The sequence below is a fragment of the Aythya ferina genome (genome assembly GCF_964211825.1).
Source record: "Aythya ferina genome assembly, chromosome: 21".
NCBI lineage: Eukaryota > Metazoa > Chordata > Aves > Anseriformes > Anatidae > Aythya > Aythya ferina.
This window is the reverse complement of record NC_140319.1, coordinates 7,188,349-7,206,016: the sequence shown is the minus strand read 5'-3', so window position 1 is coordinate 7,206,016 and position 17,668 is coordinate 7,188,349. Positions and strand designations below refer to the sequence as shown.

General features: G+C 38.1%; 1 protein-coding gene across 3 annotated transcripts; it reads right to left on the bottom strand.

Moving 5' to 3' along the window:
- Positions 1 to 22: 22 nt before the first annotated feature.
- Positions 23 to 17,667, bottom strand: CEP104 (centrosomal protein 104). Of its 3 annotated transcripts, XM_084495115.1 has the most exons (23): positions 17,614 to 17,667; positions 16,681 to 16,807; positions 15,983 to 16,156; positions 15,528 to 15,666; positions 14,274 to 14,339; positions 13,817 to 13,893; positions 13,497 to 13,665; positions 13,124 to 13,282; positions 12,223 to 12,459; positions 11,190 to 11,393; positions 10,483 to 10,650; positions 9,191 to 9,364; positions 8,445 to 8,621; positions 7,952 to 8,158; positions 7,591 to 7,707; positions 7,156 to 7,192; positions 6,912 to 6,993; positions 6,189 to 6,297; positions 5,742 to 5,880; positions 5,188 to 5,255; positions 4,013 to 4,103; positions 2,625 to 2,769; positions 23 to 1,402 (listed from the first exon to the last, which is right to left on the bottom strand). In XM_084495115.1, exons 2-22 carry the CDS (start codon positions 16,791 to 16,793, stop codon positions 2,633 to 2,635), a joined length of 2,844 nt encoding a protein of 947 aa, XP_084351241.1. In that variant the 5' UTR covers positions 16,794 to 16,807; positions 17,614 to 17,667; the 3' UTR covers positions 23 to 1,402; positions 2,625 to 2,632. The 3 variants fall into 3 exon arrangements, with proteins under 3 accessions (XP_084351241.1, XP_084351240.1, XP_084351242.1); XM_084495114.1 differs by having other exon boundaries at positions 23 to 2,769; XM_084495116.1 differs by lacking the exon at positions 11,190 to 11,393 and having other exon boundaries at positions 23 to 2,769.
- Between the last annotated feature and the right edge of the window lies 1 nt (position 17,668).

Below are 17,668 nucleotides of genomic sequence, written 5' to 3'. Positions count from 1 at the left end.
TCCAATAAACAGCTTTTTAAACTTTGTTTGAATCAAGCCTTTTATTTATTTATTTGTAAAAACATATTTAAAAAGGTTGGTACATAATATTACCAAATACAAGGACACATCCTGCTACATACAGGACAACTGATTAAGTATTTTAATTACGTGTTGTTTGGCTGGGTTTAAAAGCCATGCTTGAGGAGCAACAGAGAGCTGCATTTACCAATCTAAAGTATGCACTGTATTGGTCAGTGCAGAAAATATGGAGGACCTTTGCAAACATTTTTTTTTTTTAGTTTTTATTATTATTCATTTAATTTGCACAAGGGAAAGCTCCCAGATTTGCTTCCAAAAGAAATGAAAATGCTCTGGGCAATAGCTCATGAGCCTGCAGCCCATTGCACAGCCTAATCTCTGAGCAAAATCCATGATTACTTTGCTTGCATAAGGAATAAGGTTCTAAAGTAGGAACCTGTGTCACTAAAGTAAACACACACACATATATATATATATATATATATAAATATATATATTCATTGTGGTTGTGTATTTATTAATATATACTAGGAATAAAGAAAATTTATATAAAGACTTTGAAAATACAAGTGCACTGATCTACCTGTAAAAATCACGAGCTTGTAGATAGGCTGCACGCAAACTATAAAACCTGTGAGTTATAAAATCAGTGCAATATGTATACAAAGCAACACCACAAATTCACTCTGTGATAGCAAACAGCACCACCCCCAAATCTCCTACTTCTATCATCATGATCACTCATTCCTGTACCTGTGGTGGACATCAGCACGGGAGCAATTAATTCTGTCCTGGAAAGCAGTTGCCTAAATGCTACCAGCAGAAACGCTAGGATTGTTGCTTTAGGTCCAAGGCTTCACACACCGCGCCTCAATATAATCTGTTCTCTTTGAAGCTATTAAACAGTCACATGCTGATCTAACAGATCTAATTAGAGAAACTCCGTATTAGAGCTGCCTTTAGAAGGGAGCTGAGAGGACATACATTAAAGCAGAAAAAAAGGACTAAACTTACTAATTCAAGCTCTTCAGGCCTTTTTTTTTTTTTTTTTTTAAGAGGTCGGCTCCTAGGTAAATATCTCAGTATTAACTGTATGAGATTTTAAAGCACGGCTCTAATTTTACAGTAGCTCCATAGGTACACACACTTCTTATATACCAAATGGGATTCTTGTAGTTTAGCTTAATCCTCTTGTCAAGCGGACTAATAAGGCACTTCGAGCACAGCAAGGCAGCACGGAAGAGCTGTTTCATGTTCCTGCCTGCGTAACGGCATGTCATGCAGCAATACTCAGCCAGCCCTTCAGCTTTTGTATTTGGTGCTAATTCTTGGTGTCCAGTAGCACTTTGGGTACCGTGCTACTAGCTTTGAGATTCTAAACCTGAAATATATGTAAAGGCCAGGCTTCAGCAGCGAAACCACATCTCAGCCATGCATGGGTTGTGTTACTCCCAGAGCCTGGGCTGACCCAAGGAGAGATCCATTCACTGGGCATTATTATCATGCTTGAACTCAAAAAATTACAGACTCTGGTATTCCTAAGGAGAGTGAAGTTATCTTTCAAAGTAGTGCATGCATTTTTCATTTCACCTTATGCCAGATACACAGCAATACCTTCATTCATCTGCTACGGTAAGGTAGTAACTCCATCCCACCAAGGGACCTGGACAACTGCCTCAAGTCTATTTTGCTCACTATATATTCATTTTTCATTGGTATTTCCTCAAGTTTAATTATGATGAAATCTCTGTAAGTGTACAGATGTAGTGCAAAAATACATACATGATACCTATCTCCTCGTCCAGCCAGTACACACAGTGTAAACTCACAACCTATTTGTGTACCGCCTGCATCTGATGGGAAGACAGACAAAAATTGAAGCTAGTTCTTTCAGCACGTTATAAAGTTAATTTTGGCAGAAAACTGTTAGCAATATATGGTGCAATTTTTACATTGAAGTGACCAAGTGGTAAAGCCAACTAATGTAAGTATTATTTCCCAAACTTCCGGAATGTACAATGTCAAACAAGCATTAGACTTAGCTCAAAAGAAAATTTCTTTTCAGCTCTGTCCTGAAAGCCTAGTACAGTTTCTGCTTGGTAACTTTCTTGTGATTCTCCAAGAAAAAAAAATCAAACCAGAAATGACTGGCTTTTGGATCTTAAGGAAATTCCCCACTGGATCTCAAAACCAGACTGTGAGAACCACAGCCTGAGACTAAGCCACTAGCTAGGGCACAGCTCTGCTGCTGATTGTGCTCCATGTTAACTCTAGCCTAGTTAGATTTTTTTTATTATTATTTTTTTAATGCGAGGAATCAGTCATTGACCAACGCAGAGCCTTCCTTGTGCCAGCCACGAAATGAGGCAGGATAGGTCTGTCCCAGAAAATGTGCCTATTTCTAACAGGTACATTTCTAGGACAAAACCACAGTGCTGCACGGACAGCGACAAAAGTTATGGATTGCAGTTCTCAGAGGCAAGTACTGCTCAAGGCTGAAAAATAACTTTGGGTAGTCAAATGAAAAAGATGATATGTTGCCCACAATTTTAAACAACTGTTAATAACTACATGGCCAGTTATTATGACAAAGAATACCGTACTTGTCCTGTCATCGCTTTGAGTATGGTTTGCCAGTGCCTTTATTTGGGCCCCCTCTTGGGGTTGGGATCTTGCTTCCCATAGAAGGAGGTCGAGCTTTTGCTCCTGAAGGATCTGGTTTCCTTAAATAGTGGCCACCTATTTTGCCTGTGAAGAGATCACACAGATAATTATTTGCAAGCACATCTGGTCTGAGCCTTGAAATTTATTTAGTATTTTGATTCTTGAGAAACATTAAGTCTGAACGACTAATATCAGTAACTAAAAGTTGGCAGGCATCCAGTCCAAGAATCCTTCACCTCTCAGTGTATCAAAGTGCATCTTGTACCAAAAGTGGTAGGACTAAATGGTCAAAGTTCGTACCTCTAGGAAATTGCTCTCAAGTTTTAGCTTTATTGAGGCAGGATTTAAGTTCCTTCTAACATCTTCAAATTCTAAACAGCAGCAAACTAACTAGCCTTCTCATTAGCGAGTAGCAACAGCAAGGCTGAAGACAGAGAGACATGACTGTAGGTGGCAAACTGTACTCACTTACGACAGCTGAGAGACAATTTAACGGTTCTTTCCAGGAATTTGGGAGCAGTTGTGAAATGAAGATAGGAGCAAAGCAAAATTCAGACAGAGAAGGTTAACTCTAGCGATGGCCTGAACATGCAATGGATTAAGCAATCCTGAAAATAGCCTGAAGGGAGGAAAGTTTTGGATGGTACCTGCCAAAACAGTTCTGGTGCTGCAAGCAGTGAAAATAGCTTTTTTACTTATTTTCTGTGTTCATGCAATAAGAGGATTTTGCATGTACTAAAAAAACAAAGTCAACTTAAAAAAAAAATCTGATGAGCATCAGTTTTGCTTTGCTGGTGAAGAAACTGCAGAGTTGTAAATTCTGCCCAGTTCCAGGCTACAAGCTGAAAAGGAAAGAACAGTATACAGCAGCACTAACTATTCAATTCATCTTGTGGTTAGGATTAGATTAGCATTCTCTGATGGGTCATTAAAAGACAAAACAGGCTCTCAATTCACCATGTCAGTGTTCAGGGGCTTTCTGGAATGGTAACTGGTTAGCATCATTGCTGATTGTTCTATCCACAGCCATACTATTAAGTAGAAAGAAGACTGAAATGATAAAATTAACAGAAATGCCTGCTTCCTCCATCAATTGACCTTTAAATTATTATTATTGAAATTATTGTTACTGAATGATTTTGAGAACTTGCTTCCTAAGTGTACTGTAGTCTATAACAGCCTAAGAAATATCACTGATGTTACACAAACACAAAAAGCATGTTAAAAAAAGCCAGGTTGCTTTCAAGGGTGAAATACTTTTCTTAAGCAGTGGCAACATAGTAAGAAAGCATAATCGTTATCCCCCTTCCTCCCCAAAAAATCTTACCAGGCTGTATCAGAAGAGTTTTATTTATTGTGGGTAATCTCCGTGGATTCATTTTACAGCCATCTTTGCCCATTAGGTGAGACTTCCAGGCCTAAAATCAATTAAAAAGAAGTGATATTACAAACCCAGCAAAACTATCCAGTCTTTTATCTAGTCGCATAGTATGCACAAACATTTTTTCTTAAACATGGAGAAAAACGATATGGTGATAGATAAAGCATTCAATGAATAAAAAGAATATGAGCTGCTATTACTAGAAAGCATGAGAACCCCTTCAATCTAGAGAAACATTTGAGCAGAAGTAAGAAAAAATTATACATTCCCCAAATTCAAACACTACATACATTTCTCAACTGATATTCCAGGCTTGGTTACAGTATTTTCTGGGCTCCCCACCCTGGGCAAAGCCAGAAAGATTTAGGAAAAAAAATATTTTTGAGAATAGAAGCACTACTCAATGGCCATATCTTGCTTGAAGGAAGAAAACGACACAGATGATGTATCACACTGACATTTAACTGGAACTAACACTCAAAACAAAGTTGCTGTTTTGAGCGTCAGATGATTCACAAAAAGGACAGAACAGATACGTTAAATGTTTTCTGAACTACTAACTTTTGATAGATTATCAATAGTTATTTTCCACTGCTGGAAGCACATTTTAGAGCTGAGATTTCATTCACAGCATTACGCTGTTAAAGGAAACCACACGTAGGAAGGAGAGAGAGGCCATCTCAACTATCTTGCCAATCATAGCCAGTCTTGCTTGCTTCCCTCGTATCAATTTTTTGTGACACCCGTATCGACAGCATCTTAATCCTGAATGCTCTGTTGGATGTGCTTAGTCCAGCATAATTTAAGCTTAACTTTAAACTGCATAACTTTAAGCATAACTTTAAGCTGCATAATTCCACTTGGAATATTAGGGCTGGTAAGTGAACACACAGAGCCTGGTAGTAGTTGGGAATTGGGAAAGCTGTGAAGTGTGCAGTTGCCTGTAGAGGAGGAAGACCAACACCAAATAGCTTGTAGCCCTGTGGCTCCCATATATACCTGGGAGAGAAGACCCAGTTTCAAATATTGTACCCAGAGAATGAGGTAGCCGTGACAGACCCCACAATGTAATAAATCCCTACAATGTAATAAAATCAGACCAATCTAGAAGGCAGTCTTACCTCTTCTCCAGGAGCAAAGTTGTCATGGCACAGAGGGCAATGGTTTGCCACTTGTTCTGGTTTGGCAGCTGAAAGGATTAGAAAAAAAGTGCAAGAATGGCAAAGACGAGCTGATTTCAAATATACAAGGAGGATCTGCGCAACAAAGAGAGTAAGGCTGCCCTATGACTAAACCAGCTCCTCCTCTATTATCATTAATTTCTCCCAAAGAAGTCCCATGTTTAATCATCAGCTATATAACGACGAGATCAAAAGGAATGATGGACAGTTATCACAGAAGTGTATGGGCCTTACTTTACAAGGATGTGACACAGGCTTTCTTTTCTGTTCTCACTCATCCTCCCCACATGCATTGATGGAAACAAAGCAGTTCAAGCAATGAAAAACATAGGGATTTATTCTAAAAATGTTCTCTCCTGAAGATTTATTAAAATTCTAAATCCACAGTGCAGTACCTAAATAGAAGTGGTTTGACTTTCCAAAAATATACAGTACTTGAAAGTCTGACAGACTTTACTTTTTAAAGTTCAACCTTCCTGTTTGAAATTACTCACCATTGCAAATCTTGCTCTTAATATGTTTGGGCAACTCATCCTTTGGAAGGGCCTCACTGCATCTCTGACATTTCCCAAAGCTATCCTTTTTATCACACTCAGTCAACAAGTGCTCTGTCAGGCTTGCTATTTCCACCACCTTCAACAGAGCAAGAGGTAAACAAGAAGATTTGTACTGTACCGAGTAAATAAGAACAGTATTTAAAAAAGCTGCTCGTATGATTTGTGGAAGTTAAATATCACTTTTCAAAGTGACACACAAAAAAAGTGAGATTTTAGTCCAGTTGTTGATACAATTTATAAGGCTGTTCTCTTCTAAAAGCACTATCCAAGATCACACAGCTGTGCTGAGAATTCATCTACCTTAGTTTTAAATGTTTTACACCACCTTAAAAGCAGAATAAAAAGTTAATGACCCATAGTCGCTCTAGAAAGTTTATGTCTGACCTGTCTGCAGTGCTCACATCTGGTTAACATAGGACAATGTTTCCAGTAATGGAGATCCAGTCCTTCGTCTGTGAAGGATTCATCCCTTTCACCACAAAAAATGCATAAGCTGGGGAGAAAAAAAACAAAACAGACATATATCACAACAATATCAGTAACACTATATACTGAAATGGATGATCCCCACTTCTCCTCAAAATTATTCTGAAAAATAGCTAACGTTTTGATAGACCTTATTTTCCCTGTGTAGTACTGACCTTAGGATAGGACACAAACACGTACTACTATATAATTTATGGTAAATAAAATTTAAAAGCATTTGTTCATATAGAAAGACAATTCCACAGAAGCACCGAGATAAGCTCAGTTAACTGGCTTTCATGACTCCAGAATTTTCAGATGCTTTCTCTGTGCCCTTATCCTACAATACACATAAAAACTTCCAATATGTCTTTGCCTTATTTTATACTGGTAGCGGAACGTTAAACTGTGGCAATTTTTCATCCCACAAGCAGCTACTCAGAAAACAAGTTCAAGGTTGTGCCATCCAGGCAGTTAAAAATCAACACCTAGGATTGCTTGGTGATAATTCCATATCTATTAGAGGAGATTTTCTTTTTCATTGTTTAAATGTTGAGGCTTTGACCTATTGGAGAAATGTTATTGTTATTAGCAGGTCATACAAGGTACTTGAGGCAATTAGAAGCTGCTCATCTAACTTACTTATCCAAGTAATTTGCAACAGAGGAATGATCATCTGGGATCTCTGGCGCTGCAGACTGTGGACTTCTGTTTACTGGGTAACCTGTAAAAAGAAAACTATTAAAACCAAGATCACATTTTAATTAGTTTTTGTGCATGCACAGAACACTCCAAAAGCAAGGCACACTTCAGATTCTGTAGCACACTGCTTCAAAAACATCTAGAAATTGCCCTATTTTTCTTAATATTACTTGAAGTTACCTACCTTGATCCTTTGGCTTCTGAAAATCAGACTCCCTTTCCTATTGAACAAAGACATTTTTTAGTCAGAAATGTTCTTAATGACTGTGATGCTAACCATGGAGAAAAGTAATAGACTGTATCCTGATTTTGCTCTAGAATTAAAGGCTAAGAAGTAGAGCCAGCATTTTACAACATTCATGCCTCAGGTTCTAGAATTGGAGGGATCCAAATTTTAGACTACATTAGGAAAAACAAACCCCAGAATGAAACTAGACTGCTCAGGATGAAAATCAGTCTCTTAATGCATGTCATGGAGTCCCTCTTCCTTCTGCATCCCCTCGCCCCTCTTAAAATTGAAATTACTGTTGTCTCATTGCAAACTATCCAAGCCCAGGATACTTGAGGAACAAAAAAGGATTGGAAAAACACATCAAAATCAAACCCAAAACACCCTGACCTTTCCAGATTGAACTTCTGCTTGTATCTCCTTTAGAGCTGCCAACTGATCTTGTAGAACTTTTATTTCTTCCTTCTTCTGTTTCTCTGCTTCTTCTGTTGCTGCCTTTTTCTGTGCCTGTCAAGAAAGACTCTTTCAGTCACAAAAGTTTTTGAACTGTATGTCATAAAGGAGAGACTGCAAAATATAAAATATCAGCATAGAACAAATGGTCAGTGCAGCACAAGAAATGGCCTGGTTGCTTTTAGATGCTCTCCTATGTGTGTCATTCAAGGTCTAACGTATCTATGAAATTGGTACATTGCTCAGTTGAATTCAACATTTAAAGTAGCCAAGTACCTTCTACATTCTTATTACGTACCCTGATTTCAGCGTCAGAAAGTTTACCATCTATTTTAGCAAATCCATCAAAGAGTGTTTTATAGAGAACAGTCTTGCGAATGCTTGCATCATCAGGAGGAAGATATTCCAGTATGGCAGCTTTGTGCTTCTTGTACATATCGAAGATAATCCGCAAAGCTACATCACGAACTTCATAAACTCTGTGTTCCAAAGCTCCTGTTGCAAACTTAAAAGAACAAACAAACAAACAAAAAGGCCTTGTTTACTAGTGTAAGACAGCTATACTGCAGTGGCAGAAATCTTCATACAGACAATTTTTTTTCCAAACAATTTTTGACCTAGTGATTATTTTTCCCCCCATATTAGCATTGTGCTTCCTCACAAGGCTGTGTGGTACCACCTCCAAGAGGCTCATAAATTCTCTTTAACAATTCACCAAGCACTCCAAAACAGACAAACAAACACAAATCCAACAGAAAAGAACTTTAAGTGCTGTAAACTCAGACTCCTACCTTCATGACGTTGCTGATGGTAAACCCAGAGTTTTCAGTTCCCATATCTTTCAAGAGGCATTCCACTAATTCCACTTGACTCATTGCCAGATGTATTGGGGAATTCGGTTTTAGTGGTTGAACCAAATGAACTGGAACAATCTGAAGAGGTTTAACTTCACTACACAGTGCCATTTCCTATAAGCAAACGGAGTCAGTGTGCATGTAGGAACACTAAATAAGGAAAACGAACCATCTTTGCAAAGCCAAGTTATTTTAAGTTACTTATAAAAAGTTCAGTAAAATGAAATAAGACTTCCATAAAAAGTGGCTGCCTATTTGTTATTTTAGCAGAGAGAATTTGTTATTTCTATTTGGTACCTTCTCTAGGGAACTGCTTATTAGGGCAGTGCATCCTCTAGTAGCAGTGATATAAAAAAAAACACATCTTTCTTCTCTTCAGGCTACTTCCAATCTATGAAAATACATTTGTAACCATTTCTCATTTTCTTTCAAATATTCAATTACAAACCTATTGCAAAGAATCCAAGCAGTAGGAATAAAGTAATCAATCATTTTGGGGGTTCTAGTGACAGGCCAGAGCATTTCATACAATAACCTTGCTGCAATTTTAGTTATATCCCCAGCAAAAAGAAAACAAATTTTTCTTCTTTGTATAGATGCAAGTCAGCTTAGATGTTACCCAGTTGTTACCTCTGTGATGTTCTTAATGCTAAACAAGCTGCAATTTGAAGAAAAACTCCAACCTGAATAAAGTTAGAAGCAACAAGGCGAAGACGGGATGAAGAGTCTCCTGTTCTAGACAGCAAACTTGGAAGTGTTTTTTCCACACAATGAGAAGTTTCTTGTTTTCCCAGTTTATGTTTTGGTATATATTGTGTAACAATCATTTTTAAAAGTTTCAGGGAAGCTTGAAAAACCTAAATAAAAAAGAAAGAAACACTGAACAAAAATACCATACATATCCCTGTTTTCAGAGAATACTGTAAAATCATTTCTGTAGTTCCTAAGAAGAGCAGCAACAGAAATCTATAATTACAGTATCTGAAATAGCTTCCATTAACAGTGATAACTCTCCTCTGGAAAGCTTGCTGTTAGGACATAGGTGAAAGGCTTCAGAATTCATTTTATAAACAATGTAGCTCTTTTTTTTTTTTTTTCCTTCTCTTTTTTTCTTGTTCGAGTCCCCTTAGGCTAACTGTAGTCTCCAAAGTTGGAAACTAAAAGTTGCTCCATTGCTGTATTTCAACTTTATTTAAAAACAAACAAAAAAAACTCAACCACAGCATTTACTGCATCAGCAGTTGTTTCTCAGGCTCATTACTCAGCCCAGGATGCTATTTTCCATGCTGTTGAATGCCAGACTTTGACAAATCCTTGATTCTAACTAAAAGCTGACATTCCACTTTTTTGTTTGTTTTTTAAAACTCATTTAATAGTAGTTTTACAAACTACTTGTTTAAATTATTTAAAATATCTTAACTACAGTTCTACAATTTTTGCTGTTCTTCACTGGAGCATTGTACATTATTTAAACTGATGGTTTTAAAGATATTCAGCATCTCGACTGCTGCAATAATAATTGCTTATCAGTCTCTGGAAAAGATACGTAATGTTAGGAATAGTACTTCACACAGATTCTATGAAAATTATTGCATACTACACTTAATTCATTTTTTTCAATGCTACGAAGTGTACAGGATCTAGTCTGCAGCAATTACAATGTAAAAGGGAGAATACATAGCATACATAGCTGCTCTCCTCTTCTATGTGTGCACTTCCCTACATTCCAAGTGTAAAAAGTATATGCATTAACACTTTTTTCCATTATAGCTGTACTTTAAAAAAAAAAGTACATTCCATAATATGACAGTATTTTTGTATTTAAAATTATTCTGCTAGTTTGGGATTTGCTGCTGAGTAATCCTGACAAAACACTGAGTGGGTCCTTGCTGATTTCACTGGGACAGAGCTGATGTAACACATGGAGCAAATTGCAGGCTAGGGACCTTTTCTTATCAAACATATCACTACTTACTGAAGACACTATGTCTTTTATGGCTCTCCTTACAAGAAAAATGGCAGCCCTCATCATGTTCTTTAAATCCTCCTTTGGAGTGCTCACTGACATTTCCATCAGCTTCTGATATACAGCTAGTAATGCATCTTCTCGATATGACCAAGTTTTGGAATATGCTCCTGAGACCTGAACACAGAACAAGATTATCTTTTAAAAGGTCAGTACTGATATTTCAATATTTATTCAACATTCATATACAGAAACAGCTTCAAAAGAGCACATGAACTTAAGTATCCAATCCCCAGACATTTTCTACAGGAATCTGCCTTTTATTAAAAGTGGTGTTTCTGCGCATAGTTTTTGAGAAATGAGTAGTAAAATGGATTAACAGGTCAGGCTCTAGGAGCCACTTCAGGCACAGTAATGGTTTTTCTCCTTACAAAAGACCATACGCAGTGGCAAGTTACAGATATTCTGGTAGGGGGTGCCCCTAAAGCTGACAACCAGACAATATATGCTTAATAGCTTATCAAGTAATCAATCCTAAAAGCTACATTGTCATACCACTGGTGAAAACAGACATCCATATTTCCAGTTTTTAATTTCAGAATTTTAGGTAACAGCTTTGAACTTGTAAAATTTGTATCAGTGAGTCTTTGTTAACTGAGTGAAATCAAGTCAAAACAGGTCACAATAATCTACACGCTTATTTTGTTGTTCTTTACCAAGGCTTCTCCAAAAACTTCAATGGCAGGGCTGGCCTCTCTCAGTGCCTTCTCAGTTAATGGTTCTGGTTCCCCAGGAATGCCACTTCTTGGAGGATTATTGATATCCCCTTCAGTCATCTCTGGCTCAAGGTATGTAATTGCTTCCTCAGAATGTTTACGGACAGCTGGAAGAGGTCTCTCATCGTAAGGTAAAAATTCAACCTAACAGACAAGATAAAAATCTCCTATTCTAGAAATGACTTAGATGTGAAGTTGTTTCATCATTAATCACACTTGCCTCAAGTCAATTCATTTTTTCCCCTCAAAGCGGTAGCACTTTACAATTAAGTACGGATGTTGAGGTTCCCATGAAAACATCACAAAGAAATGGAATCAGTGCTTGTAAGCAGTACTTATTTCTTATACACAGAATATCATAGAGCACACACAAAATGCCTTTTGTGGAAGTGCACACACCTACAGAAGAAATTATCTGTCTGTAGAAAGCCAGCAAGTCTCAGAGCTTTGTTTGTTTGTTAAATTATTTCATGTCAACATTCCATTAAGAGAGAATATTACTGCTACTAAAGTCAAAGCAACTCTTCATTAGATTTGCAAAGACTGTGCTCCTTACCTTACAGTCACATTCCAATAAATTTGCTTCCTGCTGTAGATAAAATACGATCTCCAAGAAGATTTATTAAGCTACTAATGGAGCAGACAAAATTCAGCTGCCTGTCCTGCTCCAAAACTGGCTGTGTGACCTCTGAATAGTTATTTAATGTCTATTTTTCATTCATTTGTTTGTAAATCAGGTATAATCCCTTTTTGCTTCAATCTCAATAAACATTTGTAACAAGCTTCCAAAGAAATTCGGGAGAGAAAGGCCAATACCAACAGTTAGATTGGCACTGCTCAGCAAGACAGTCAGTTTCAGATACTGTACAAGCAATGACGACGATAACCCTAACAGACCCTGTTGTTTTGGAAGGCTGAATGCAAGATCATTTGCTGTGGTAGATTTTTGTGGTAACAGGGGTACGTTACTCACGTTTTCTTTGGGAAATGCCTCCCTGGAAGTTGTGGGATGAGCCACAGCGGGAGGAGAAGACTGATGGGGAAAAACTGGTTCAGGAGAAGCAGGCTGTCCTGCCTTTTCTTCTAGCAAAGACTCTGCATTCCAAACCTCTTCTTTTTGTGGTTCCATCTGCTCACAAGAAGGTGAATTTGTAGCTTTTATGTTAGCATAGATCATAGACTCCAAAGGCAATTCAGCTGGCTTTCGAATCTGAAAAGGAGACAGACAATTTGAAAGTAAGGCTAACAATGTACTAAAACCAAAGTTGTTACAGTTACAGCTTTGACAGTAAACAAGATTCTGGGGCTTTCTAATAAATATCAGACTTTACTCACAGATGTGCAACAACTTTCACTGGATGAAGCTTTATGAAACAATTTGAAAACAATTCCCTGTTGGGTGCGTGTGTGGAGAGATTATAAATGTTTCCATTCTGAGAACAACAGAAAATTTTAACCATCTTACGACATTTTCTGTATGGTTACTCATCACGGCAGCGTAAGCCTATTATACCCCCAATGAGAAATATGTCAAAATACGAAGAAAGTACTTTATGAATCTGCATTGGGTAGCCCTGGAATAATGCAGAACATTCAGGAATCTAATGTCATTTGCTTTAGACCTTAGCATTGTAATGTAAAGTAATTTATGGAGAACTAAGCATGTTCATAAAATGACACATACAACTCTTTGGTTAGGGAAATCCACAATCCAAAGAGAAAGCTTAAAAATCCTTATGTAATTATCATAAAATATCTGTGCAACAACTCTTATTCTCTGAATTTATCTTGGATGCTCTGCCATTTCTATTTACAATACCCGTGCGACTGAATCAGGAATAACAGCCTCCTGAATCAGGAATAAAAGCACTCACCATCAGCTCAGCATCCAGAAGGTTGTGGAGCTGCAGTTGCTGATACACTTTCAGGCGGTATGCTTCCATTTGTTGTTTTTTCTTTTTAGCAAGATCATAATCCTCTTTCTCTACAGCATAGCGTTTCTCTACTTCATACCGTCCAAGTCGTTCCCCTACCTAGAAAACATTTTAACAAGTTAGCTTGGAATCACATTATTGCATACACATAGACATAGTATTTCCAACCAAATTATTACATCAAGTTGTCTGAATTTACAATTATTATTTTTACAACATACTGGAAGTAATTACAATACCACATTAAGCTAGGGCTCCTGATGGATCACTGGAGAACCATGTGACTTCAGAGATAAACAGTCTTTACCAATACCTTTTGCAAGTCTGCAATTGCTTGTTTGAGTTTCTTGGCATAATCGTAGCGTTCATGATGGACAGCTTCACGCTTTTTCTCATCTAGTCTACGTATTATCTGAGCAACTTCTGGATCCTGGTACATATCAAAAGCCAAATCATCCAGAGGCGAAATGAAATCAGGTTTCCTGAAGATATAAAATGAAAAAAATAAATCCGAATTGACCTATCAGAGAGTTTGTTTTCTGTTTTCACTAGCAGGAAACCAACAAAATAGAGACTGAACACTAATTCAGACCAAGAAGTTTCGGCAGGGTATATACAAAAGAGTATCTTTACCCGAGGTATGTTCCATCTAAGGCAGGATCATCTGATTTACTTCCTAAGTAGTGGTCTATCAGCTTTTCTCTGGAAGGCTTTGTGGGGAAAGAAATAAATCTTAATACATACTCATCATCAACACGTATGTTCAGGACAGAAATTCTGACTTACAACAATCAATGTAAGCTATGCACCTCATCCTACTTCTGTGTTGGGTCATATTGAAATATTAGAATTTTAAGAGGCTGAAAATGCAAATGTTCCAATTAATTTTAATTTTAATTTTTTTTTTTTGCACCCACAAGTTAGGCTCAATTCTTGAGATCTTTCTGGCTTCAAAGTAAGATAAAAATCAATACAGGGCAGCTCTGCTGAAGCATGAAACTACCAGAAGAAAAATGCATTCATTATCTCAGAAACCCTGCAACTGAACATGTGTAGCAACAGTAAAAAGACAGGGATGCTTTGCACTTACATTATTATTGCTGTCATTACTGTAGTCTGCTGGATCTCCAATGATATTTATAGCAACTAGGGCAACCTGGGATAGATTTAAAGAAAATGGAAATGCAAAAGGTCATTAACTTTTCCTCATCTTACAAAAAATTGAAATGGCATGCTTAAATACACAAGCACAATTAGTCACTAGATAGTTTGTGCTGATATTCCTTCAGAAGTGTCATCATCTGAAAATTATCAAGTAGTGATTTATTTAAATTCATATCACCTCTCCTTTTTCCTTTTTTTTTTTTTTTTTACTTTAATATAGGAAAACGTGTAATGTCAACATTGCCTACAAAATTAATCTGAAAACAACCATTTGGTAAAATACCTTTGGATGTTAACATTATTGTTTGTCCACTTGATTGCTGAAAGTTAAAAACAAGATCTGCTTTGAAGTTGTTTTGTTTACTTGTTTTGTGAAAAAACACAGACCACGTTTCTGTTGTCAAACATGCCCTTTTTTTTTTATATGAACATACCCAAATATTCTTCATATTGACACACTTATTTTGTGTCACTCTTCACCTTCCATGAATTTGACATCAGTGAGTTGGTAACAACATTTTTCTTAAGCAGAAGTACTTTCACTTGAAAAATACCTTAAGCAGTGGAAATATTTTAGCCACCATTTTAGCTCAGTTGGGACTGTTGTGTAAGATCTTCTGCAAAATCTTCTTATAGTGTTGCAAACAAACAAATTAGGACCTGTGATCTCCAGGGTGGTATGCTTGCAAAGCACTAAGTGAAGTGCTAAATGCACTTCAAGCTTCATTAAAAATTTATTACCAAATCTGTAGATCACATCGTACAGTCATCAGTTGTTCCCTTTCCTTGTCTGGGATGGAAGTGAATAGTCACTACAGAATTAAGAGGCAAATATTCACTTTTTCTGTATTTGGATGGCTGTACAACACCTTTGCTTTATGCCACATAAGACCCCAAAGTGGGTATGAAGTGACCACAAAACTGTACTGAGAGGAAGTGCTTTGTCTTCAGCACAGAACCTGCTTTGCATGCTAAAACTCAAAATGAAAGAGAACCATATAACATGCACTTGACTCGTTTGTTCTAGATAAGTTGCATGCATTTGATCACGAACAAAAATAAACCCAGGAGCTTTCAAACAGCATTTTCAGCTTCTGAAATTAAGGGAGCAGATTTCTATGTCAGCTCTGTGCTACTGAAACCTCATCTAGCTTACAAAATAAGGGCTAACTCAACTTACCTGACTGTACAAGTTGTATTTATTGACATAATTTTTATGGAAAATCAGCTTCAGGTACTGGCCAACTGCATCCATATAAACAGATTTTAACTCTCGTGCTTTGAAACCAGTCTTTTCATTGTCTGAGAGAGGGACATAACTGAGAAGGAAAATGTAGCAAGTAAGCAAAGCAAATGTACATAAAAAGAGATGTGCATAAATAAAGAGAGAGAGCTCTAAAGCTAAAGTGTTTCAGAAAAAGCTCCATTAAAGACAAAAGGCAATTTGTGTGATTTGAACACCCGGAGTAAAATTCTATCCCCAATTATACCTGAGCCTCCTATTTAGCCTCCAGCCTCAAGGAAGTATGGTATGCTTTGGTGTATCAATGTTGCATGCAATACATTGTGAGTATTATTTCCTTCTGAGGCCTTTCTGATTAAGGTAATACAACAATTTAGAGCTTTTTGACTTACCCTAGTCTGTGAAACCTCTCTGACTGATAAGGAGCAAAGTATTCAGGTAAGCTTTCACTGATGTAGAACTCGATTTTGCTTGAAATCATGTATTGGTGGGCAAGCAACTGCAGTTTTCGTATTCGGCATCTTTCCACCAACTGCAGAACAATTTCCTGGGGATACTGACAGAGTCTGAAAGCATACACAATTTTGAGTCATCTTTTTAAAGAAGGACTTCACTTTCAACTTGAATAACATTTAATTATGAAACTTTTCAAAGTTTGTTGTCAGTACATATACTGTAAAAACAAAGAGTTCCAAAGAGTTGAAACAATTTTTCTCTTCTCTTTATTGCATGCATATGTTAAAGTGCCCCATATGCCTCAAGAAGATGTGCTGAGAAGACTATACTTTTAATGTTAAGCCAAAGCAAATTCTAAGATGACTGACAAGAACAAAAATAGCTCCTTTTATTTTCTTTTAAAGGTCTCTTTTAAATGTAATGCTGTCTTCAGGTGGTAACCAAGGCTTTTTTTCTTCTTTTTTTTTTTTTTAACCCCAGCATAAGGATTGTATGGGGTTGAAGTAACTTAAAGATTTTTCGGTTTTATAATGGATTTGGATGTGGTAAACTGCTCTGAACATGCATGCTACACCTCCCATGCGTTTTAAACTCACTGCCTTAACACAACGCACGTTCCTCTCCCTGGTAGTACCTTGGTGATCGCCAGCCGTTCACTGTTGGCGCGTGAACCATCAGCTCTTTTGCGCTGAAGCCATCTTCGTGTCCTGATGAGCTAACGACTATAAAACCGATCTTGTGTGGCATCCTGCAGAAGTGAGCTAGACAAAACAAGGATGTTTTAAACTTAAGCTAGATCCCTAGAAGGTCAATAAAGGAACACTGAAGTACTACAGGCTAGGAATTCCACCTCGTGGTCCATCAAATCAGCAGCTGATGACTATAAATCTAGTTTTTCTTTAATACTAGCACCATAAAGCACACTAGGTATATTCTTATGCTGAGTGTTTTACTAGTAGTTAGTGTTTGGTTAACTTGTGCAGCAATTTGACTATAAACTCAATTAAATCTACTAGTCCAAGACAGAGCTTGAAACTACTTGCTCTGGCGTGCCCAGGAGCAACCCTTTGGTCTTCAGGGCAGCCTGAGGCGCACGGTGAGCAGCCAGACGTACGGAGTGCGTTTGAACCAAGATGAAAATAATAATGAAATAACGATAATAGAAAGAAATAAAATGAATTCAGCCAAAAGCTGCCCGACACTGCTTCACAACTATGCATGCATCCAGGCCGCTGACAGGGACAGCAGCAGAAGGAAGGTCCTGACGGTCAAGACAGACCCCCAGGCCCTTGCCGACATGAAGTAATTAATTAAGCAATTAATTCCCCTCCTCCCTTCCTCCCTCTTCCGCGCCCCCAGCCGGCCTGGCGTGGGGGGGGGCGCACAGCGTCCCGCAGGCCTCTGCCACAGCGGCTCGGGAGGGAGCCTGGCCGGGCCGTGGACAACCCCAGCCCCACACAGAGACCCTGTAGGGTCCCGGGCAGGGCCCCTCAGCCGTTCCCAACCCGGTCGCCCCCCGCCATGCCCCGTCCCCCTCAGCCGGGCCGGGCCGGGCCCGTCCCCTCACCTCAGCGCGGCCCCGCGGCCGGGCCGCCCGTCGCCTTGGCAACGCCTCCCCCCCA

Bases quoted from the DNA above. Each gene is read 5' to 3' on its own strand.
- CEP104 (XM_084495114.1), bottom strand. From the start codon at position 16,793: ATGCCACACAAGATCGGTTTTATAGTCGTTAGCTCATCAGGACACGAA. The intron at 5,256-5,741 runs GTGAGTAATTTC...TAATCCTTTCAG, and splicing joins TAAGAGCAAGATTTGCAATG to CTGCCAAACCAGAACAAGTG. The intron at 4,104-5,187 runs GTAAGACTGCCT...AATTGATTTTAG, and splicing joins ACTTTGCTCCTGGAGAAGAG to GCCTGGAAGTCTCACCTAAT.